At 34.1% G+C, this 26,452-nt stretch overlaps 1 protein-coding gene across 2 annotated transcripts in view; it reads left to right on the forward strand.

The window, feature by feature from the left end:
- The window catches only part of EDIL3 (EGF like and discoidin domains 3), a 389,979-nt gene that overhangs the window by 215,228 nt on the left and 148,299 nt on the right, over positions 1–26,452 (forward strand). For both annotated transcript variants that reach the window (XM_077866066.1, XM_077866069.1), the window contains one exon: positions 8,768–8,881. In XM_077866066.1, the coding sequence (XP_077722192.1) occupies positions 8,768–8,881 (114 nt within the window). The remainder of the gene's footprint in view (positions 1–8,767; positions 8,882–26,452) is intronic.

Here is a 26,452-nt window from a genome sequence, read left to right on the forward strand (position 1 = left end):
GGTGCATAGTAAGTAATGTATAAGTAAGTGGATATACTTATTGTTGTCAGTCAGTTGTCCTCCTGAAGTGTTTCTTGTTCATATTCTTATTCCTGAGGCTTACATATAGGTAATTCTAAACCTACAGATTATGAACCACTCTACAGAAAGCAAGCAACAAATTTTAGTGTTAGCAAAAGCCTGAGGAAGACTCGTTTGTCAATAATAATTTTCCACTGCAGGTAGTTTTCCTTGAGGTCTGCTGAATGTACAAAATGGAAAGCATGACCATATGCTGAAAATTAAAGTGCTTATATAAAAGGAAAGAAAGAAAATGTGGAGAAACCACATTCTAGTTGACAATTCAAGCAGAATTTCTAGATAAAATACAGGATGCCCAGGTAAATTGGAATTTCAGATAAACTGTTTTTTTTTTTTTTTTTTTTTTTTTGTATAAGCCAGATATTGCATAGGCATCTTGTATTTTTGTGGCCAAAAATACACCGTAAATATTAGGGAGTTTGCGTGTTTAGTTTCACACCAAACTAAATGTTTAAACATAGGTGGCCATAGCCATTATATTATGTGGTCTGAGTAATACGGACTCTACACAAAATTCCTCTCTGACATTTGGAATTATTTTCCAAAATGTTCTCAGTAATGAAATTCTAGAGTATGTGAATGAGCTCTCTAAAATAAAGATCTCTTCAATCCCATGTTCTCTTTCACATTCTTCAATTCTCTATTAACTCCCCAGTATCCAGGGACTAAAGTTCAGACTCCTTAACTTGATTTGTAGGGCTATAAAAATCTAGTCCATACTACCTAGTAACTGCCACCCCTAATAGCTCCACACACATAGTCCCTGTGCATATCTAGAATTTAAAAATGTTCAGTTCTTTCTGAAAACATTGTGTTCTTTTATATTCCTTCCTACTAAAAAAATCTGTGCTGATCCTCTAAGCACCAACCACTATATTACCTTCTATAAGCAATCTTCTGCATCTCCTCTAAGCCAAGCCACTGCCTGTTCTATGATCTCAGTACCTTTTATGTGTAATGGTTTAGGGCATGTATTTCACTATTTTATTATAATTATCTCTCTTCTGAATGGAATTACAGAAGGTGAGATACCTTAGAATAGGAACTGATCCCCATTCACTGATGTATCCAGTCCTATACTTTTAGGGCTTGACTCCTAGAAGTTGCTCATCAAAGTTTTAATGAGTGAATAAGGGAGTAGGTGAATGAGTAGGTAAAGGCAACCGTATGAGTCATAGTTATGCTTCCAGCATGAATCTCATATTAGCCAGTTACAAGTTTCTGATTACTCATTCTAGAAAAATCCAAAATAGCTGATCATGAGTTTAACCACTAGAAGTAAAGAGAGCTGCAAATGAGAACATTTGACATGCAGGTGACAGGAGAGAGTAGCTAATTCTGGATAAAACATCACAAATATGAAAATCAAATATATTTAATAACATACCACAATAAAAGTAGGAAGCTAGGAAATATTCTACTTTATACTTGGAATGAAGAACTATGATACAATGAGGAGTCACTCTCAGGTCTATAGAATACTAAGATGCATATTAATTTAGAAAAATGACTTTACAGAGTAATTAGTTATAACTCTAGATAACCCAGAAGCATTCTCACCCTATCAGCTAGACTCCTCCTCTAAAACTCAACACTCCCTGGTCTGCTGGGCTGGTTTAGTTATTGATATTTGGAGTTTTTTTCTGAGAAAACTGTGCATTCATTCTCCTGTTAGAATACTTGTCACTTTCCACTGTAACTAATTATTTCTTTCTGTACCTACTGTACTGCAAGAGCCTTGAGAAATGTAAGGGGCCATGATATTAATCTTTTCATTCTTAGCACATAGCACAGAAGTAAAGATGGATAGATCAATGGGCAAAGGTTCTCCATGGTGACTGTCAACTCTGAGCACCTTTCGACTTGCTTAAACTCCTATATAAACAATATGACCCCTTCATTATACCCAAGTCCATTTGAATAAAAATCTTGGTATGGAGCCTTTGCATTGGTATATTTTAAAAGTTCTAGTTTTTATTTATTTACTTATTTAAGTTCTAGCTTTTATTTATTTTTAAAAAGATTTTATTTATTTATTCACGAGAGATACAGAGAGAGAGAGGCAGAGACACAGGCAGAGGGGGAAGCAGGCTCCACGCAGGGAGCCTGATATGGAACTCGATTCTAGGACCCTGGCATCAGGACCTGAACCAAAGGCAGATGCTCAACCACTGAGCCACCCAGGTGCCCCAAGTTCTAGCTTTTCAAAAAAGCATTGTCCTAACTTCATTTTCCTTAATAGAACCCCTTTAAAGTAGGCTGGTACACCTGCCCTCATCAGGGCACTCACTAGTACAATACAGTTGACAATTCCTCAGGTCTCTAATACTTTCACTTTTTTTCTACCAATCAACAAATATCTATTGCAAGGTAAGTTATTTTGGCACATGCCTCTGAGGTAACATCCTTAGATACGTTGTTCTTTGGTCAATATTTTCACCAAGGACAGTGGTTCTTTTTGGCTTCTCTTATTTGTTTTTTCATGTAGGTTTTATTTCTGATTTTTTCAAAGCTTCAAGTATTTGAGGTATAGAACCCTCTTGATTACCCCTCCCCCAAACCTTCTTCTCGCTCCCTTGGTTTTTTCTTTATAAGTACCTTGTAATAGCTATCTTATCTTAGTAACCAAATATCTGAGTAAGTCAAATAAAGCCCCAATGGAATAATTTTAAATACAAACATCCTGAAGAATTGGGCTCTACCTGGATACTAGTAGCAAAGATCTCTGTGTCCAAATTGAGATCTCAAAATAAATGCTAGGATGCCAGGGTAATGATGGGCAGAGAGTATGATCTTCGTTAGTAAGTGGTGAAGGATAAATATCTCTTAGACTTGGGTTTGTTTGTTTTTTAAACACTATTGTTCTAGGTAAGTGAAGTTTATCAATGTTATTACAAAAGGGTTTGTGATATGTTCTGATTTAAGAATTCCGATTTTAATTTGCTACTTTAAAATGAATTATTAGTGAACTGAGCCTAGAGAGGACTGGGAAATCCTGTAGATAATTATGATTATGGTGTAGATAATTCTGATTATGGTGTAATTTAATTCCATATCTGAGTGGGAGATGGAATTTCTATACGTAAAAGAGAAATTGAGAAACCATCGGATTTACATAAGAAAAATAAATAAAGGGTCAAATTTTAAAAATCAATCCCTCATAGAAGGTCTGGAGAATATTTAATAGCTAATAGGGAACCCAGGGAAGATGGGTTGTTAGGATCAAAAATAGCTGAATCTTGAACATAGATTCTACAGGCTAATTAACAGTCAATAACAATATTGCCTGAGGAAAGACAGCCCAAGGGAGAGGAATAAGGTAGTTGAGAAATTATGTCTTTCCAAAGAAAAAAATAAGGGCTTTATCATGGTGTCCTTTTAATATTTGTAAATGAGGTTGCTCAGGCTGAAAATTAGTTGTTCCTTCTTGATGCTCATGGGCCTGGCTCTATGTGGGAGATGAAAAAGAGATATTTTCATGGTTGAATTAAGTTATCTTTGTCTCTACTCAAGAGGAGATTAGATGGATTTCTGTCCCAAAAATAGATCAGATGTCCTGATCTAAATGGTATATTCAAAATATTCTAAGCCAGGTTGGCAAATAAATGTAGCTGCACTTCTGGGGCCACATGGCATCTACCTGAGGATTCTGGGTAAACTCAAGGATGAACAGGGACATTGATGGACCAGGAGTGGTACCTTCTATCTCTCCTACTTTACCTATTACAAATGTGAGACAATTTGAAACTAATGAATTAGTTAGTGAGTTAGTTAGTCAAGTAAATTTAAAGGTCCAGCAGAGGTCCCGGGGAATTAGCTCCAAAAATCCCCAGTTCATCTCCAGCCAGCTGGTAGAGTCTATGTGGAAGAATGGGATTACTGGATATTTAAATATAATTTTATCTGAAAAGAAGCAACATAGTTTCTGTAGCAAGAAATTATGCCCAGAGAAGCCATTGTTTTCTGAAGTCTCAAATAAGGAACTAGCAAATATAATTTTGATATTCAAAAATTCTTTGACAGCCTACCACTCCAGAGTCATTTACATGGGCCTTAGGGCTATAATTTGCACATTGATGAGTGTGACAATGATCCAGAAAAAAAAGACTAGGAATTCTCAGGATGCAAATGTGTATAAGTTATGAGTACTCAGAGTGAGTGATCTTATGAATATGTGTTTGTAAATTCCTGGCAGAGAGTTCTTACAGTGAAATCTCCAAAGTGTGTATGGGTTGACATTATTTGTATTAGAAAAACCCAAGCCAAAGAGGATAGACTACCAACATACCTTTATAAGTCTGCATAAAATAGTCTAAGTGCAACATAATGATAAAGGTACAGAGTTATGCATATAGTAGGAATGAATTTGTGTGGTTACAACAGAGCAAAGGACCTTGAAATCCTTATAGAGTACCTCTTTCTTTCAAAGAAATGTGTACTATTGTGACCAATTATCTAATCTGCCATCCCTTATTTTCTTCTCCTTTCTTCCTTTACTTACTTTTAACAGTTACAAAAAAAAAAAAAAAAAGGAAAGGCATCATGAGTTTATATCTAGAAATCCATGTTCAGCTCTTGTCATTGTCCTCAGTGAGAAGAGACAGCAGGTAGAAATTTTGTGCTTTTTGAATGAAGCATCAGAAATCAGTTTATTGTCTTAATTATAAAATCCAATTCCAAATGATTTTTTTTAATTCATTCTCATGAAGCAGTCATAGATATAAAAACCTCAAAAATATAGTTATTAATATAAACGAACTGTATGACCAAATATGGAAATTCCTATTTTGTTTGGGGTCTGCTATGTCAAATTTTTCTTATTTATAAATGAATGTAGTATATTTCACTATGTTTAGAATAGATGAGGACTTTTTTCTGTAAATGATAATGTCTTGGGATCCCTGGGTGGCGCAGCGGTTTGGCGCCTGCCTTTGGCCCAGGGCGCGATCCTGGAGACCCGGGATCGAATCCCACATCAGGCTCCTGGTGCATGGAGCCTGCTTCTCCCTCTGCCTATGTCTCTGCCTCTCTTTCTCTCTCTCTCTGTGACTATCATAAATAAATAAAAATTAAAAAAAAAAATGATAATGTCTTGATCTATGACAAAGAGAAATATATGTGATTTATTACAAAGATGTTTAATTTTCATTTCATTACATTATATTCTGTGAACATTTATATCTTGTCTTTAATTAAACATGATTTATTCAAATTGAGGTCTGTTTCCATTTAGATGGCTTGCAGTGTTAATCACAGTGCAAATAGCCTTCACTGCTAAAAGAACTCCTGCATTATACTAATATATAAATGCTTCCATGTAATTTGCATATGTTATTTCAGTCTACATGTTACTAGATGTGTACGTATGCAAAAATATTTTACTTTTTTTGGCTACTATATTAAAATACCTAACTCCTTTAATGTAACATTTGTATTTTTACAAATCCTAGATTTAAGGTACGTTTTTTTGTTTTGTTTTTTTTTGGAGGGGGGGTTTAGTTTATGAAATCAAAAAATGCACAACCAGTAAAAGGTCATTCTTTATGCAAAACTGAGCAAGGATATAAAGCATTCTCACTTCAGCAAATGCAATTCCAGTTTATTCTACCTTGTGTTAACCTCTGGATAAAGGTGTAACTGTTGTTTACTTTAGAGTCTGATCTTCTTAATTATAATTTCCTTTGTAGATGATGATAGACCCGGCCGGCCGGATGATCAAATGGCTAGAAGGTCCAAAGGTTGATTTGTTGCCATTAGATTCACATTCACCTTGTGTTAAGTACTATTTATTGTGTAAATTTTTAGAAGAAAAAAGGAAACAAAGAACAATAGTACCTACATATACTTGAAAGTATATAAAATGACTCTGGATAGTTCTCACATCATTAGCTATGAAAACGTCTTCTATTAACATTTTAAAGCAGCCAGAGCAAGGTTTGGTTTTACTCATAATATATAGTTCAGGATTAAAATGAGAAAACACTTGGAGCCTCTTATCTGAGAAATTAAAATATATATTGTACCTATCAGCATCAAATCCTGTGTGGGTCTCTCTGTTCTGCTTTCCTTCATTCATTTATTAATTCCATTCCAATACTGGCTTGGCTAGGTCTTTCTGAAGTACAAGGGTACGGAGGATACTCTCCCAACTAACACCAAGTCTTTAGTGCCAAAAGATAAAGACAGTTCCCTCCATTGGCTAATGGTTCATCATTACCTGCCCCCTATCCACATCCTCTGACTCTTGGTCTAAGCACTCCCCTTCCCACTCTGTGCTCCAGACAGGCTGGTTACTTGTGTCCCTGAACACATCTCTTGTGAAGTGAACATTTCTCTTCAAAGTTGTGACTCATTCTGGTTTCCTGTTTGGAAATACACTACCACCTCCATTCTGTCTTTAATTTTTTTAGAAAATGTAAATTCAATTAGCCAACATATAGTACATCCTTAGTTTCAGTTGTAGTGTTCAATAATTTATCAGTTGCATATAACACCCAGTGCTCATCACATCATCTACCCTCCTTCATGCCCATTACCAAATTACCCCATTAATCTTAATTAAAGCTTTCCTTCAAGATCAAATTATATTTCCCTATGTGATCTTCAGACATCAATACTGTTTCTTCTTCATAAGTATATAAAATAATATCTTTATATTTATATTTTTATATATAAAGTTATATCCAACTTTACAAAATAAACTAGTGTGTTCTCTAACATGAAGATTTAACTTCTTACCAGCCATTGACATATTCTCACCAAAAAAAAAAAAAAAAGGATTGTAGTCAGTATGATGCAGGGAAAGGCACAGTAGGCATGTTCCCAAGTAGCCAATTATTGCCCTTGCCTTACACTGAGCTGACTATAAAATAAATAGCACAGTGACTTTTGTGCCACTTTCAAAACATAATGAAAATATTTTGTATGTTAATTCAATATAAATCAAGACAAAGCGACATTTTGATTAAAACTAAAAAGAATAAATATTTCATCAGGTAATGATAAATGGTGTCTTCTTTCCTTCCCTCCTTTCCTTCCTTCTTTCCCTCCTTCCTTCTGGAGAGTTTTAATTTCAGATGTCTGGGAGTCTATTTTTTAGCATACAACTTTTTTAGAGATTATCAGATTCTGATTTTATCCTATTATTTGATGTTATAAAATATTCAAATTATTTAGATTCTTTCTGAACATAGTCATGAATTGTCTCTACTGTCAAATTGTGATAGTCAATGAGAAATGAAAAAGGAGGGCTTTTTCAGAGAAAGTCATAACCTGCCTAAGGAAATTTAGACTAAACTTTACAGTAAATGTAAATTGAGAGGGAAGTGAGAGGGTAAAATGACAAACTCTGATACCAAGAGGACAGGCTCTTTAGAAGAAAGAAGTTAAAAAGAAAGGGCAAAATAGAGATTTTCTTCTGTTTTATTCTTGTTTGGTCTTCAATGGGTAATTTAATGATCATATTGCTTTAAGCACTGAAAACCCAGAACTTCAGAATATTGTTTTGATACATTGTGGTATATCAGAAGAGCCATTACATATCTGAAATAATTTGTTAGGTGGTATGCACCACTATTTCTAATCTTTTGTTAAAAATTTTATCAAGAAACATTTTTTTTTTTTTTTGGTACCATGATCTCCCAGATAGCATGTGGCATTCATAGATATACAAAGAATGCAGGATAGATGCTGCAATTGTAAGGGTCACAGTTTAACTAGGTGAGAAGATGAAAGGCACATAAATAGATAATTCCTAGGTGACACTAATCAGGTCTGTAAGGAGCTGTGGGAAGTTCAATGGGAGTAGATGATAAGTAGAGAGAGGGATGGGGAGCAGTTGCGCATTAATCCAACTACTTTACTAGCTTTCACAGAACCTAGCATGGTGCTGTGCTTAGAGGGAATGCCTTCTAAGTATCAGTGATGGATATTTGACTGAATTAGTTCTTATTTCTTTTTTCATTTAAAATCATATTCATTGTATCTGTTGTCCAAAATTAGCATGGAAATTAGTACAATTTACTGAATGTTTTATATTTCATATGATTTTGCATAAGGTATGATAATGGTATATCAAAGGTAAGTCCCTTTAGTCATCCTAATTTTAGAAATCCTTGAATGAGATTAGGAAGTGATCATCATTTACATTTATTATACTTTGCTTAATGTAACGAGCTTTAGCTATTAACTCTAATTTGCTTCTCATCGCATTCATCAAAGGCGAACTATTTAGAAACTAAAACATCTCTGTCAGTTAGAATTTTAATGAATTAAGATGAAATGAGACAGTGTTAATTGGCAGTTGTTGCTGCAGGGGAGGTTTCTAGATCTTGTAAGTGATACCAATTCATCTCTCTATCAGGGTTAATTTGCTTGATTTAATTCTAAGGATACACTGAATATTTCCCCAAACTATTCATATTTATTTTCACTATTGGAGAATGGTTTGCTTCTGTTGGTGTTTCATTTGGGTTCTCAATTTCATTTGAACTTGATTATTAATCAGTTGTTGATTTTAAGCACTATTTCTATTATTGACTTAACACCCATACACACACACACACACACACACACATAATTGCATTACTTAGATTTTGTTTTATTTGAAAGGTCTAAAGCCTTCCAATAACTAATCATTTTTTTCACCAATAATTCTCATTCTCTCTGTTCTTTCTGTTTTCTTCAGACATAAATGAATGTGAAGCTGAGCCTTGTAAAAATGGTGGAATATGTACAGACCTTGTTGCTAATTATTCCTGTGAATGCCCAGGCGAATTCATGGGAAGGAATTGTCAATACAGTAAGTATTCATATATGTATTATATATTTGTTGTTGTTATTTGCATGGCCTCCATTTATTATGGAATCTGGATCAAAAAATATAATTTGCTTCCTGAGTTCATAATTTTTTGAAATGGCACACTTCATATTTTTATTGTTAATGTTACTAGTATACATATATTCATCAAGATAGGTCTCAGTGCATGCTAAGCATAGGAGTGGCCATCTTAAAGTCTAAAAGGAGGGCAGCATTTCTGCAGAGATCCACGTGCATCTATTCTATGCATCCCATTTGGCTTTTGAGTATTTGTATGACCTAAATTTCCACCAGAGTGGTTACACTGCTTCAGACAATAAATTCAGGGCACTCTAACCTGATAGCCTCTACCACAAATAAAAGGAGGATTTGTATTGAGCTGGCATATGTATTAGTAAGAATTTTATACACTGTCTTTTTGGAAGCCTAAGAGAGTAGGGTCTTGAGATGATATAGCAAAGGATAGGACAGTAAATCGCCTGAAGTGTTTACAAAGAAGCACAAAGCAACCCTTCTTCCCCAAAAGAAACAAAACTCGGAGAAAGTAGTAACAGGATTATAGTCATTGGGATGAAACCAGAATTGGGCACAAATACATGCTAATGAGAATAATAATGATATAGCTTAATTGCTGGGCACTTCTAGAAACTCCATAGTGCTACTGCTTTGATGGATATTATACTACTAGAGCATTACAACGTTATGCAAATTCAGAAGGCAAATGCAGAAACTGAGACACGTGGGCTATGCAGTTTGCCCAGGCTGTCACAGTTAGCAACAGAAACAGTACTAGAAGAAATGTAGAATCAGGGCTTGTGATTCCCAGTTCAGTGTATTTTCCTCTAAATCAAGATATATCTCTCTCTCTCTTATATACACCGCCTCTCTCTCTTATATACATGTTCATAAGCCCATGTGGGTATGCACACGCGTGCACACACACACTCCTTCCTTTTTAGGCAGAGTAACAATTTTACATGTCACTTCTCTTCCTTTCCCTTTGACAAGAATACTTTATAAAGTAAAACAGGGAAAATTACTTAAGGATTTATTTGGATTATGTATATAAACAAAATGATGATATATGAGTGCTCGTTCTGAAAAACTTTATTGAATAATGAAATCCTAAATATCAAAGAAATACCTTGGATGAGCAGAAGATTTTTTAAACTTAAAGATAATTGGGAAAGACATTAATTGTGAGTTGGCATAGGAACCTTTAGGCATGGATGAATGGAAGGAAAGGACAGCATCAGTAAGCAGGTTGATCATACAACCAAATAGATGAGTGGCCATGCAGTCAACTAACCTAGCAACCTTCCTCTGAAGCATTTAGCTAACCATATGGTAAGTCAACTTAATTCAGATTCAATTGGTCCTTGGCCCTCCCAGATACAGCTCTTCCATTCTTCTTTTCTTTGGTTTATGGGACTCGCTGACGGCTGCCTACTGAGCCCTGGAAGTTGTACTAAGAAGCACCCCAAGGTATCTGTTAACAAACAATTAACATGATGCAGACCAAAAAACTAACATCAATGACTATTTGATTTTCATGCAGCCAAAACAGACATTGGGTGCCAGAATAAAGCACCTTCCAGACAGTACTAGAACTTTGGCAGAGCTTAAAACAATGCCTGGCTACAAACATGACACGTAGGAGGCCTGGCCAGGGGAGCAATAGGAAGATGAGACATTCTCATTTTCCTAAAAGGAGAACCCTATATAGGGGACATGTCATGGACCCCTGCCTCACAATGAGTGTCACTCTGAGGTGGTCAAACAATAGCCCTCTGAGTGCCCTGAAGAGGAAGTGATGTCTGAAGCTGTAGACACCCTGGGACAAGAGAGCTAGGTCTTGAAGCTGTATATATGTGTGTGTGTGTATATATATATATATATATATATATATATATATATATATATATAATTGCCAGTGAGTTGAAAATTGAAGGAGACTTGGATATGAACTAGACGTTGAAACTGATGACAAACCCTATTCTATTCCTCCATCAGAGATTTTGCTGAGGTCACCACATCTAAAAATACCCTTGAAAAGAAAGAAACTTGATTGATTATGGAAAGACACATTGAAATAGATCTTGAACTTAATTGTCACCAGTTTGTGTCTAGTGTCTTGCTATTATGTCTAATAAGTGCCTTTGCTTTCTTTGACTTCATTTTATATTTATATAATCCTTTTATGTAAACTCAGATTTCTCTTTGAACATGAATGGAATAGTGGGTTTCTTAACCTATGATATGCTTTAACAAAGAGATCAGGGAAAGTTACTTAAGGATCTACTCTAAAATAGGTTCTTATTGAGCCATTTGTTTTTATTTTATCAATTTGCAAGAGTTTATAATAAACTGAGGATCCTTACTCTCCCTACTGTTTTGGTTTCTATAGGGATATGGTTCTGCTTTTTTTGTGTGGCTTCTCAGAATTGTTAGAAAATCCAGAGTAAGAAAGTGCATCTGCCACAGTGACGCTGTAGAGCACATTGAGAACTTAAGAGTATTCACTCGCTACAGGGCACACAGAAACACCTGCAGGTTACAGATGGTGCTGGCTCTCAGCCAGTTGAGGTTAGGATCTTGGGCATTGACAGTGCATAGATTATAATCAATGTGCCCAGCATCCACTTGGGAGTAAGATTTATAAACTTTCTTCTGAACTTTGTATCATTTCCCATAGGGATACCCTTGGGTTAGCTTATGCCAACAGTTATGGCAGAGAGACCATTTGTTTCTGCAGATATTTCAGAAGGAAGAGGAAAGAGAAAATATTGGAGACTTAATGCTGGGTAGGTCAGAGGATATCATACTGAAATGCTGGTACACTTGTGTTCAAATCGAAACTGTCTTCACTCTAATCTTAGGTGTCTGCACTCATATTATCTCAATTCATCCACTGCTTTCTTATATCTCCTGATGAGTTAATTAAGTTCTGGCATATTTTAAAATGAAATCATTCTCAATGCCCTCCCAAATAATAAATAATAAAAGACAGGCACCTAGGTGGCTCATTGGTTGAGCGTCTACTTTTAGCTCAGGGCGTGATCCTGGAGTCATGGGATCCAGTCCTGCATCAGGCTCCCTGTGGTGAGCCTGCTTCTCCCTCTTCCTATGTCTCTGACCCTCTCTCTCTGTCTGTCATGAATAAATAAATAAAATATTTAAAAATAAATAAATAGATGAGTAAATAAAATAACGGAGGAATAGAATTGACTAAAAACATCTATATAAAAGTAATAAACTATAAACACAAATAATAAACTTGGGATATAATTACAATAAACATGAAAGGAAAATATTTCTTATCCTCAGCTTATTATGTCTGTCAATTCAATAACATTAAATACAACAAAAGAAAAAAAATATCAAAAACATGAGCAGAGCTTTCCCACAAAGGAAGTAATTTGAAATTTATATTATTGTTGAGTTGTGTCATCTTTACTCAGTATACTCTTCAGTTTTGAATTTATTAGGCTTGTAGTACCTTTGTGATCTGAAAAGAATAATTATGTTTTAAATGTCTATTTAATGAGAGAGCACTACATATATGAATAAAAAAACTGAACTGACCACGCATCACTCTGCTTCTTCCTCTCACCCCATATCTCTATGCCCTCTCATTTCACAAACAGAAATACAGATAAATGGAAGCAGATGAAATTCTAAAGAGGAACAGAGGCTAGCTGACATACTTTAGAAAGAATATGGAAAACAAAAAGGAGGAGAAGGGAAAGAGGTGAGAGCTGTTAAACCTGGCTCCATGCTGATGCCTGGGTGGATCAGTGGTTGAGCATCTGCCTTTGTCTCAGGGCATGATCCCGGAGTCCTGGGATCTAGTCCCATATCAGGCTCCCCACTGGGAGCCTTCCTCTCCCTCTGCCTATGTCTCTGCCTCTCTCTCTCTATGTGTCTCTTATGAATAAATAAATAAATTCTTTAAAAAACAAAACAAAGACCTGGTTTCATGTTAGCCATCCCAGGAAACACACATATTCTCTCTCTCTCTCCCTCCGTCCCTCCCTTCCTCCAGGTTGAATTTGTCCTTATTTGTGGGCAGGGAATTTTAAGGCAAAGAAGGTGACAAAAAAGAGTTTTTTTTAAAAGACATAAAAAGTTCTCATGAGACAATTTTACTAGAGAGAGGCCATTCCCTCCTTCTACATGTGCTTCTTACATAGTCTGTTAACTCTCTCTACTGCTGGAGGGAGTCTGTTACAGCAGAAATCAACACATGTCACCTAGCAGCTGAGAATCTTCCACTGACTTCTGAGCTCAGAGTAAAACTTAAAGTCTGCCTGTTTCCTGAAGCTAGCAGGACCTTCCTGTACCTCTGCCCTATTCACTCACCTCTGTGACCACATCTCCTGGGACTCCTCCCTTTTTGTGGACTGTTTCAGCCACTGTGGCCTCCCCACTGTTCCTGTCCCACATCTCTGGCCTACAGCATTTCTGTTTCCATCTCCCTTTTTCCTTTAATATTCTATTATGATGTTATGAGTACTCCAGTACTTCCTTTGAGTCTTTGCATAAAAGCATCCTCCCAATGAGGCTTTCCTCAGCCTCTGTACCTCCCTACCTCAACATACCAAAACACACCCACCCCCTTATCTGTTATCATTTTCTCCTTAACATTAATCATCAACATATCATATTTTTACTTTTGCATGTTATTTATTTACAATACCCCCAATGGAGTATATCCTCCATGAGGGAGAGATTGTACTATTGTAATCACAGTTGTCAGAAGAGGACTAGCAAACAGTAGATGTTCAATAGACATTTACAGAATGAATGAAAGAACCTACCATTCTGAGTTCAGTATAGACATGGTATCTGATTTCTTAGTGTCCTCAGCAGCCATCAAGTTATTTGTTACTGACTTCCTATATTTTTGAGCAGTATTCTAAAGATGTTTTTGCCAGTGTAATGAAATATAACTTGTTATATTAATTGATACTCAATAAATGATACCACAAGTTGTATTGTTTTTCTTTGACTTTAATAAAATCTTCTATAACTCTGGTTTGCAATAGGGTTATGCAGATGGCTTTTAAATAAGAGAAGTAAACAGGGACTCTGTTCCTCTATTTAGACCACTTCTGCATTATCAGTAGATACATATGAATGCTGTGATCTAAGTACAACCACTAGTAAGTCTTGAAAACATAAAAGTGGTAATTTTGGATATAATTCTTTAAGTGGGGATCCCTGGGTGGCGCAGCGGTTTAGCGCCTGCCTTTGGCCCAGGGCGCGATCCTGGAGATCCGGGATCCAATCCCACGTCAGGCTCCCGGTGCATGGAGCCTGCTTCTCCCTCTGCCTGTGTCTCTGCCTCTCTCTCTCTCTCACTGTGTGCCTATCATAAATAAAAAAAAAAAAAAAAAAAAAATTCTTTAAGTGGTGTCAACACACTAATCTCGATATATGTGTACATATCATATCATCATTTTAACCTTTCTCTGCCTTTCCTTCTTTTATACGTGTCCTTCAATTTTAAGCAATTTTTAAGACTACCTTTGCCAGTGCAATTAAGTGAAATATTTTTAATATTAGTGACATACTACATTTTTAAAACCTAAATATATTTTAAAATTTTCAGTTAAACAATTAAAACCAAGATGTTTAAGATATGATTTTAATAAATATTATTTAAAAATCTATATAATTCTTTGTTTAATGTATTATTTAATTAGTATAGCTATTAGACATTTTTACTTTATAAAAATAAATTTATATCTAACTGATCCATTATGACACAATGTCCAATTGTACAGTAATAATTATTATAATTATGCAAATCAGTCACATCAAACATTTTCAATAAATGCAATATTTCAAGTCTTAATAACAAAAGTTTTAATACTGGGTAAAAACCTGCCTATAATTTTTCCAGTAATTATTTGCTAATTATATTAGGTACCTACCTAGTAGGTAGGCTAGGGCAATAATACTTCTGATTTAAATATTTCAATTTAGATTTCCGGGTATTGTTCATACAACCTATCACTTATGTTGGCAGATCTCAATTATTTTTAGCTCTATTATTCATTTATTTATTACAATGAATTGAATTTTGATTATTTTTAATTTTAATTGAAGTTACATTTGAATGATATGTGAAAATCATTTAGATGTGCTCATACTATTTATTACAGTATTACAGCAATTCTCCTAATTATGAAGTCCTAATTTATATTTCCTTATTGTTTTTAAATGTTACAAGCTCAAGCATTCAGCCATTTTCATACACAGTTTGAAAGGAAATGATGATGAACTGGAATGAGAAACCTATTCTCATAAGAACAGATATGCTTTGCTGTGTGCATTTAACAGAATGTGATGTTTAAACTAAAGTAAGCGCAATGGAAATTGATAGCACTTTAGTTAACTAATCTAAAAATAATGAAGATTGTTTTCATTGATTGGACTGTGTGGCCCACAATAGCCATATACAGTTCCCTGCTGGGTGTTTAAATGTGACATGATTAAATTTCAGAAATGGCACTCAAATTCATTTTCATCACTGACACTATTTCTGGAAATTAAGATAGTTGCCAAGGGATCTCTTATAATGCAACATTCCCAAACTATTATGCCAAAAAGTATTAAGACTTGAATGGTTTCAGGGAGTTTTATTAAAAATGAAAACTAAAATCTTCAACTGTGGAGAAAGTGATGTTTCTAAATGTCATAATTATCCAGTTTTCAAAAATTAAGTATTATAATCTAGATAATCCTATAGCCACTACCTTAAGAATTCTACCTATAAGTATAATATATAGTAAAGTATTATAAAGTAATATAAGGTATTAAGGACAAGAGATGATGATACATGTAAATATATTTTTAAAATGTAAATTAATATTTCCATATCTTCATTTTTGGTTAGATATAACTCTTTAAGCCTCTGTTACAAATAAGTTAGTATGTACAAATACACAAACATATACAACATATACTACATAAACGTACATATGTGTCTTTTCTTTTGATAGCAGTGCTGCCAAGTACATTTGTATAAGTATAAGCTTATGTAGTGAAAATTGTTAAAGCATTTTATAGATAACTAAATTATGTGATATTTATTTTTATATGTTCAACACATATAAAAATGTGATATTTAAACTAAAGTATTTAGTTATTTTGTAAATAACTAAACATTCTACTATATCACCAACTAACTGTCATATAATAATGTTGATTTCAATTTAGGTTTTTAACTTACTATGTGCCAAGACTGTCCTAAGTACTTTAAATATTAATTTATTTAGCCCTCTTAACAGTCTTTTTTTTTAAAGATTTTATTTATTTATCTATGGGAGACACAGCGAGAGAGGCAGAGACATAGGCAGAGGGAGAAGCAGGCTCCACGCAGGGAGCCCCATGTGGGATTTGATCCCTGGGATCATGCCCTGAGCTGAAGGCAGACGCTCAACCGTTGAGCCACCCAGGCATCCCCTCTTAACGTTCTTTGTAGTGGATTCTACATATCACTGGCTCCATTTTACAGAGAAAACTGAGTGTGCTGAGTAAATAATTTGCCTTAGCAAACACAGCTTGTAAACTGCAGGGCCTGGCCTTACCTCCAAACATCGCAGCTGCAAGAGCCTGCACGCCTAAGCATGATTGATCCTGGTGCTTGTAGAATGAAAGGGACACTGTTCATTACACTGTACACTGTAAGAACATTTGCACTTGAGGAGTGGCCTTGGCGAGTGTTGGAAGAGTGAGAGGAAAGAGCACAGGCTTCGCATTCAGATAGAACTGGAACAGAAATTCTGGCTTTTCCTCTTCATAACTAAATGTCTGGATAAATTAGTTGCCCTTTTTGGGCTTCAGATTCCTTATCCATAAATGATATTAATATAATTCATTGGTTTATATAGACAGGTAGATTAAAATTACAGCCATATATAAAATACCTAGTAAAATTGTAGGTCAGTAAATGTTGTAAATAAGCAACTAATTGCCTTAATAAATAAAAGGGACACAAAGATCTTTAAGTTATTTGAAAGCCAATGCCAGTGATCCCAGGTTTTGTTATAATTTTGTACGATTTTAATTTTTTATTACCCAAACAACTAACTTATCTTTAGTAACTAACTGTGTCCTTGAAAACAACTTGTGTAGAAGTCAGCTATAATGTCTCACATTCCATGTTTTAATACTACATTAATTTAGGAAATCCTGTAGCATTAATAGAAATTTTAATAAACAAATGTTAATCCAACCAAACTGTTATAGATGATAGGAATTGCTTTGGTTTTGAAAAATGACATCATCACATATGTCTGAACTGTAAACATCTAATTTCTTCATTTATGTTTTTATGTTTGTAATTATGGTAAGCTGTCATTGCTATTCGATCAAGTATTTTAGTGAATGGTAAGGAGAAATTAATGGTGGAGTGAAAAATTCTACCTTTTTTTTTACTTTAAATAAATGATCAAGATTACAGTTTTATACTATACATATAATACTAAATTCCTACTGTGCTATATCCAGGTATGACATAGATCCAAAATCAAAATATAAACAAATTCTGATATAAAATAAAGAATATTAAAAATAAGAGATATCGGGCAGCCCTGGTGGCTTAGGGGTTTAGCGCTTCTTCGGCCCAGGGCGTGATTCTCTATACCCGGGATCGAGTCCCACGTCAGGCTCCCGGCATGGGGCATGAAGCCTGCTTCTCCCTCTGCCTCTGTGTCTCTCTCTCTCTCTCTCTCTCTGTCTCTAATAAATAAATAAAAAATCTTATAAAAAATAAGAGATATCTATTGGGAAGTAAATTAAATTTAATAAGAATTAAATTTAATAAGAAATATAAATTTAATAAGAAAATTGTGAAGTCCAGTATTATAGTAAATGTATTCATTTAGTCATGTGAAACAAAAATTTTTTTCTTAACTGTGTACAGGTTTTGAGAACATATGAATGAATTCATTCATTCATTCACCAAATTGCGTCCAACAATAGCCACCTTCCAGAACTGGGGCAAAATGGTAATTAAAGTAAATTCAGTTCCTACTCTCAGGGAGTATACAGATCAGTGGGAGAAAAAAACAAGAATTGTATAATATCTAATTATAAAGCATGTTGAGTGCTGTGAATGAAAAGCAAAGGGAGCCGTGACAGGAGTGCCTGTTCTAAGGAAATGACATTTAAGCTGAGACTAGAAAAACGTAGAGTGATAGAGAGGGGAATTCTACAAGAAAGATGATATGTACAAGGATAAGTAAACCCTTTGTCCATTAGAATCTTCATATGTAGTGAATGATTTCAATTGCTGTGTAATCATAGTGTGATGAGATTTTTAGTATGATCACTTCCTTTTAGGCCCTGACAATGTAGGGTCAAGACCAATTGATGGCAAACAATATTTATATATTAAAAATCCATCTCATGAGCTGTCTTTTCTGTGCAACCACAAGGGATTTTTAAAACACCAAGATACACTTTAACTTTTGTAAATATAGCAAGAAGTTAAAAAAAAAAAAAAAGGAAAGAAAGCAAGAACAAAAGAAAAGAAAGGATCATTAACTTGAGTCCTAGGTTTATTCCAGATAAAAAAAAATATCTGCTCTGTTTTAGAAATTTGAAATGGCATGCTTTACCAATAACTTTCGTCTTTTCAAGTGTCACTTGACATAAATTTAAGATTACTTTCCTTGAAGTACATAAAATTAGGAATTAATCCAGAAATCTAATAGGACAGGAAAGGACAATTTGTTTCAAGCTGTCACCTTTTGTAAACATAATAAAAATTTAAGTAATCAACTATGGATTGATAAAAGGTTTGTATTCAGTATTAATTGTATAATGTTAAATCTAATGTATATAATACCATAAATATATAGAGATATGCATGGAAATAACCATAACTGTAAATACTTGAGTACAGATAATTATTTTAACTTAATTTCTCATGGTCTCATTAAAAAGATGTGACAATAAGTTTTAAAACAAAACAAAACAGAATACTGTGCAAGTATATCAATAGCCCTCAAGGAAAGAAACGATTCCAACATTACTGCAGGATGAAGTCTTTGTAACAGTAAACACAAAAAATTGACTCAATGACAAAACCGAATTGGATTTTCTGTGTCTGACATGCAAGTTCCACCTTCAATCAGATGCTTCTGGGTATATTTTTCCAAATGTTGCCCAACAGTTTTATTCAGACATACCACACTTTGAAAGTTTACCTGCTGTACCTTAAAGTGATAATCTAATAAAGGAAACATAGGAAAAAAAACCTGCAAAATGCTCAAATAGACCCCCTAGGACTTGTTAAATACCTCTAACAAATTGAATGAGATTCTTATTACCTTACAGTTTTGTACTTGATTGCAAATAATTACTGAAACATCCAGTAAGGTCTTCTTAAATTTCAAATGATATTAACATTCCTATTATGTACTAAACTGCATATGGCCGGGAGTTAATGTTTAGTCTGGCATTTATACTTAAGGATAAAGCTCACTCTAATAGTCCTAATTCAGAGATGAAGAAGGATGAAATATGCAGAGATCAGGAGAGTTTGGGAGCAGGACAACTTGATTTCATCCTCATAAAATTTAAAATTGTACGTTTGAAAAATATTGTTATTTTTCTCAGACTGAAAATATCAATCTTTTCAACCATCACTGTTCCTCTCCTTGTAAGAAATTTTTGGAAAAAAGAAAAGATAAAAGGAAGAGTCCAAATAAAATATATACAATATAGAAAAACTAAAATCTGGGCACCTGTGTGGCTCAGGTGCTAATAAGCGTCTGCCTTCAGCTCAGGCCATGATGCCAGAGTCTTGGGATAAAGCCTGGAGTCAGGCTCCTGCTAAGTGAGGAGTCTACTACTTCTCCCTCTCCCTCTCCCCTCCCCCTGTTCATGCTCGCTCGCTCTCTCTCTCTCTCTCTCTCTCTCTTTCTAAAATAAATAAATAAAATCTTAAAAGGAAAAAGAAAAACTCTATAATGAAACCTCTAGAAGAGAACTCATCTGATGAGTTTACAGTTTGAACATGGTTTAAAATGTAATTTGTGGGCTAGTCATTATCCTCTACACGTGTCAGCTTGGCATGAGGTGTTAGGTAAAATTTAGAGTTTGAATTATCAAAGTGGGTATGAAATGGTTATGTCGTTATGGAGAAATTTCTGGTACAAACCACAACGGTTTCTGCTTTTATCACATCCACCAAACAGCAAAAACAAATGCTTTTCTCAAATAGGAGAAAGGAAAGAATAGAGGCGATTTCAGATCTTTTGACTAATGTGCCCACTTTTCCATGATTTCCTGAAATCCCAAGACTTTCAAATAGTTGCAATAAAATTTTACTGGCAAGAATGGAGCTAAATTGGGCAGAGATACCGACAACTGGCATGGCCCTAGCCACGGTTTTCAACCAATCAGAGACTTGAAAAGTGATGGCTTCTAGCAGCATTTAAGACAAAGAGCCACATCCATATTTTGAATGTCATCTTCAAAGCAATCTTCTTCAAATGAAGGATAGGAGCACAACAGATCTCTTTTCTGCATAAGGCATACTGAATTGTAGATACAATTGGTACATCCCCGTAAGCTAGTTATTAAAATGCAGATGACAGCTTAGGGAAGCACTGATAATTAGGGATCAGATGAGAATGGTGAAGTGGTAAGATTGAAGGGAAATCACTAAGGACAGAATTTAAGGCAGGTAAAGAAATTCTATCTGCAAAGGTGCAAAAAAAAAAAAAGGAAATAAAAAATATAATCAGAAAAATAGAAACAGAATAAAAACTTGAGAAAGAAGGAAAAGAATGTTCCCAAAATAAAAGCTGGTCAAGAAAATAGATACTTAAGAAAAGACTTTTTTAATTTGGAGCCTCAAACCATTAATGGCCCTTAAATAATTACAGTGGGTGGTGGAAGAGAATGCCAGATTGCAGTTATTCCAGATTGAGCAGGTGTTGAATGAGAAATAATAGTCACAGATGCTCCTCCCAGGTTATGGTGCACTCCACTTGGAGCATATCTTAAACCCCAAAGAGCCATTAAGGTGGCCAAGGACCTAAAAATAAATTTCATAATAGTTACCTTAATAGCTTTATCTGGTCAATAATACACATTCTTTTTAGAGCTCTAAAGGGAATGGACACATAAAGTATCCAACTTAAAAATAAATTGAACTTGAGGAATATGGTTCTATAAAAAGAAGTAGAGCTAGAGCAAAGTCAGTAAATCCAATACTAAAATTCAAGGAAAACAGGAGCAGGGACAGAAAATAAACTCTTCTGACAAGAAAAATGGATAGAACTATAGTTATATAAGGAAGCCTATAAATACTCAGCACTATTATCTAACTACAAAATACCAAGAAATTGAACTGCAGCTCTTAGCTCCAAGAAACCCAAGGATATTTGTGGTGGTTTGTTCAAAATAAAATCCCCTTTATATTTTCTCTGGTAAACTCAGGCAGACATACAATTTTTTAAACATCCATAAGATGGCTATTTGGTATATAAATATTGCTTCATATCCACTAGGCAGTAGCTTAATAATAACATTTCCTTTCCCATTAGAATTATTCGTGGATTCTACTATTGTGAATAGTTTTCAGTTTTACAGAACGTGAGCACTTTCCAACAGAGATTAATATAAGGATGTTCTCGGTCTCACACTCTGATATACTTCATGCAGTTTTTAACCAAGGGTACAGAACCCTCAAAGGATGAATGGATAGAGTCAAGGGGTCTGCCTCCTTTGGTAAGAAAAACAAAATGACTACCTAAAATGTAGAATTTCTGTTAATTATGTTGATGGAAAAGTGTTAGCAACAATGGATCATAATATTAACAGTACCAGTGACTTTGTCACTGATAGAAATCACAAATATTTTTATACCACATTCTACTTGTTGCACATACATGAAAAAATATTTATATCTTTTATTAATATGAAACTATAGTAGACCTGCCACTAACTCAGTTATTTAATGTGTTAATAGGTAAGCATATATATTACTTTTTCACTTATTTTTCAATATTTTGATAATTACGTCATGTTTCTGTACATTCATTTTATACACTAAACAGAATTATTCTGAGAAAAGCCTCTAGTCTTTACCAGACTGATAAAAGGGTCCAGAGCATACAAAAAGGTTCAGAACCCCGAGTTAATGGCTTATTGGTTTCAAAAAATATTACTTTCCTCCTGTATAATATGGCTTAAGCCTTTGGAAATTAAAGCTATTAATGATCCATTTCCATTGAATGTCTATTCCTGGCCTTTCAGCTGAGTTTTAATCTCTAGTTCCATGTCCAAAAACATATAAGTAAAATAGCAGAACATGATATTATTAAGTCACATTTTTGTCATTGTGTTTACAGAAGTTTCATTAGCAGTGTTTTTTTTACACCCCAAAATAAATCTACTTATTTACAAAGTAGCTGCACAATTTAAGTATTAATGTATGCATTACAAAATATGTGCAAAAATAATATCTTAAAGTATAAACAAAGATGAATAAATAATATGATTTTACATTTACATCTTGTCTTGTTATATACCATTTTATATGGCACAAAAAGCCTATTTTGGTCTCACTAATATAATAATAGTATTTTAGAGAAAGCAGTATCATAAGATGTGCTTCGTTATTTTTAATCCTTAGTTTAACACTGAAAAAAGCAATTTATAGAACATATCAATACTAGATTTCGATGATTTCAAAGCTGAGAACAAAACTATTAAAACAAGCAGATCCATTGGAAGATGAGCCCACAGCTGCTTTTCCAGAGTCATCTTGCTTAGTGCTCAAACTTGTACTTTAATTCAAATGGTTTTATGAAATCAACTAGTAAATTTTCTTCCCTAATGTCAAATATTCTTTTTTTTAATTCAAATATAATTAATATATAGTGTTAACATTAGTTTCAAGTGTACAATATAATGATTTAACAATTCTATACATTGCCTAATGCTCATCAAGGTAAATATACTCATAATCACCTATATTTCATCCATCCTCTCCTTAGCAACCACCAGTTCATTCTCTGTATTTAAGTCTTTATTTTTGTCTCTTCTTAATTGTTTATTTTGTTTCTTAAATTCCACATATGAATGAAATCATATGGTATTTGTCTTTTTCTGATTTATTTCACTTAGCATTATACCTTCTAGATCCATCCATGCTGCTGTAAATGACTAGATCTCGTTCTTTTATGGCTGAATAATATTTCTGTGTGTGTGTGTGTATGTGTGTGTACCACACCTTCTTTATCCATTCATCTGTCATTGGACACTTAGGTGGCTTCCATATGTAGGCTATTGTAAATAATGCTGTAATAAACATAGAAGTGCATATATCTTTTCAAATTAGTGTTTTAATTTTCTTTGGGTAATTACCTAATAGTGGACTTACTGGATTATGTGATATTCTAGTTCTGATTTTTTGAGAAGCCTCCATACTGTTTTTCACAGTGGCTGTACCAATTTACATCCCAACATCCAGGAGGGCTCCTTCTTCTCTGCATCCTCCCCAACACTTGTGACTTCTTGTCCTTTTCATTTTGGTCATTCTGATAGTTGTAAATTGATATCTCATTGTGATTTTAATTTGCATTTTTTGATGATTAGTGTTGTTGAGTATCTTTTTGCATGTTTGTTGGCCATCTATATATCTTCTTTGGAAAACTATTCGGATCCTCTGCCTGTTTTGATTGGATTATTTTGTTTGGTGTGGAGTTATATAAGTTTTTTATATATTTTGGATATTAACCCCTTATCGAATATATCATTTGCAAATATACTTTCACATTCAGTAAGTTGTGTTGTCATTTTGTTGATGGTTTCTTTCACTGTGCAGAAGCTTTTTATTTTTGTGCAATTCCAATAGTTTAAGTTTGCTTTTGATTCCTGTGCCAGAAGAGACATATCTAGAAAAATGTTTCATGGGCTGATGTCAGAGAAATCAGCTACCTATTTTTTCTTCTAGGAAATTTATGCTTCAGAGCTTACATTTGGGTCTTGAATCTATTTTGAGTTTAAATTTTTGTATGATATAAGAAAGTGATCCAATTTCATTCTTCTTTCTTCATGTAGCTGGCCAGTTTTCCCAAAGGCACTCATTGAAGAGACTTTTTTCTCATTGTATGTTCTTCCCTCCTTTGTAATAGATTAATTAACAATACAAAAGTGGATTTATTTCTGGACTCTATTCTGTTCCATTGATCAATGTCTCAGTACCATATTGTTTTAATTACTACAGCTTTGTAGCATATGTTGAATCTGGGATTGTGATACCTTCAGCTTTGTTCTTTTTCAATGGTTGTTCGGGATCTTTTGTGATTCCACTAAAATTTTATGATAATTTGTTATAGTTCTGTGAAAATATGTTGTTGGTATTTTGACAGTCTGTGCATTAAATCCGTAGATTGCTTTGGGTAGTATAGACATTTTAGCCACACTGGTTCTTTCAGTCCATGAATATATCTTTCCATTTGTTTGTGTCATCTTCCATTTTTTTCAAAAATGTTTTACAGTTTATTTGGTTGTTTTTTTCAATACAGATCTTTCACCAACTCAGTTAAGCTCATTCCTGGGTATTTTATTATTTTGGCTGTAATTCTAAATGGAATTGTTTTCTTAGTTTCTCTTTCTGCCACTGCATTATTAGTGTATAACAATGTTGAGTTTTCATTGAACCCATTCCTGCTTCTCACCTGCAGGGCAAATTTAGAAAGTTTGTAACCCTATGATATATTCTTAGTTATCTGTGGACTCTGAACTGTTTTAAAGACAAGGAAAAATAGAGGAACTAAAAAACATCTCTCCAGGAGCTACTGTCTGAAATTGAGCACATTCAGTTTGCCTTTTACCATGGCCTTTTCAATTTTCTTAAAATCAGTTGTTATCTATATAATAGTTTATAATGAGTTTAGTTGCTTATTTTGTCAGTGCCATACACATAGTTGCTTTAGAAGAATGCCACTCTGGTGTGTGAGTTAAGGAAAAGTGCTAGTCATCCAGAAGCATAGCATCAAATACAAAGTGAATGAGGATTACTCATGGGGGGGGCGGGTAGGAAGAGTGTCAATCAATAGATATTTTCACAAGTCTGAATCACCCATTTCAAAGCATCAAGGTATTGTCACTAAACACATAATTAAGACTATATTTGAATTCAGTTCCCATGTCAGAATATACTCATACCTAGGGTTATTTTAAGCAGGGTACACTTTCCAGTCTCCTACAATTCTAACATTTATTTGATCTTGCTTTAATGAGGGTAAGTTTGCACAGATCGCTGAATGCTAGACTGGAATTAAAAAGTGGAAATGAAAAAAAAAAGTGGAAATGACTGGTCATCTAATAACCTAGATTTTTATTTATTTTTTTTTTTTTGCAGTATGACTGTGGCAATAGCATTATGCTAGATGCTGCGAAAACTATCAAAATATATAACACAGTCACTGATATTGAAATATTTGAAAACTGCTCTGATGTGCTTTCTCTGGCTTTTTGATTATAGAAAAAAACCAAACTCACTCAATTTACCTTATTAAAAGAGCTGTATTCAAGATTACATGTGAACCAAAACTGTAAAGAAGGCTTGTATATTCCTTGGGCTTCTATCTTGTTTTCTCATTCTCTCTTTATTCCTAGATCTCTCATAGAATTTTTGTTTTTCCCTGTTTTTACTCTGTTTTCTTTTTTGTATGAGTGATGAATTTCAACTTATTTAGTATTCCTCAATTATGACAATATTTTTACTTGAGGTAGCTTTTTTAATGAATAATAAGCAGAGCAATGGATTGTACATGAAAAGGTTACTTATAGCACACAAAAAAAGTAATCAGGTTATAATTGTGCCTGAGAAGAAAAGCAATTCATTTAGTATATCTTAACTCTTCTTCCTTGCATAGCAAAATACCAGCTTTTTATACACATTTAACCTTTTGAGTAGTCAGGTGGATTTTATCTTAGGAGTTTAGGTGAGTTCATTCATTATGCAAAGTACTACAAAAGTCCCCACAGAGCTATTAACTGCATTCTTTTGGTGTTTATTCCCATCGTAAAAAGTAAAACATTTTTTTTTCCTGTACTGGGGTAATGGCATTGCTAGCATGAAAATATTTCAATATATAAAATTCTGCTCAATTTAATGGATAAGCCAGTAATAGGGAAAAAATTCATTTTCCCAGTCTTATAATAAGCCCTTAGATTTTTGTATCGGATATGACCTGGAAGAAGTGACTTTGTAGTACTGGCTTAACTGCACCAACTGTATAGGACTACCTAATTGAAGTTCACTTGGTAATATCAGGAATACAGGAGTAAGGTGTGGTTTAAAAAAAAGAAGCTGAAAAGATAACCTTTAAGAGAAAAACAGAAATCCTGTACATTCCCTCATTTCCTCAATTTTAAAGTATGTGCCCTTTTATTTAAACATATTAACATCTCTGAAATTGGGATACATCTTAAAATGATTGGTATGTTAGTGATAGATAAAATAATGGTACACGGGGTAAACAATAATGGAATTTTTGTCTCACTGAAGTC

The sequence above is a fragment of the Canis aureus genome, chromosome 2 (genome assembly GCF_053574225.1).
Source record: "Canis aureus isolate CA01 chromosome 2, VMU_Caureus_v.1.0, whole genome shotgun sequence".
Lineage (NCBI taxonomy): Eukaryota > Metazoa > Chordata > Mammalia > Carnivora > Canidae > Canis > Canis aureus.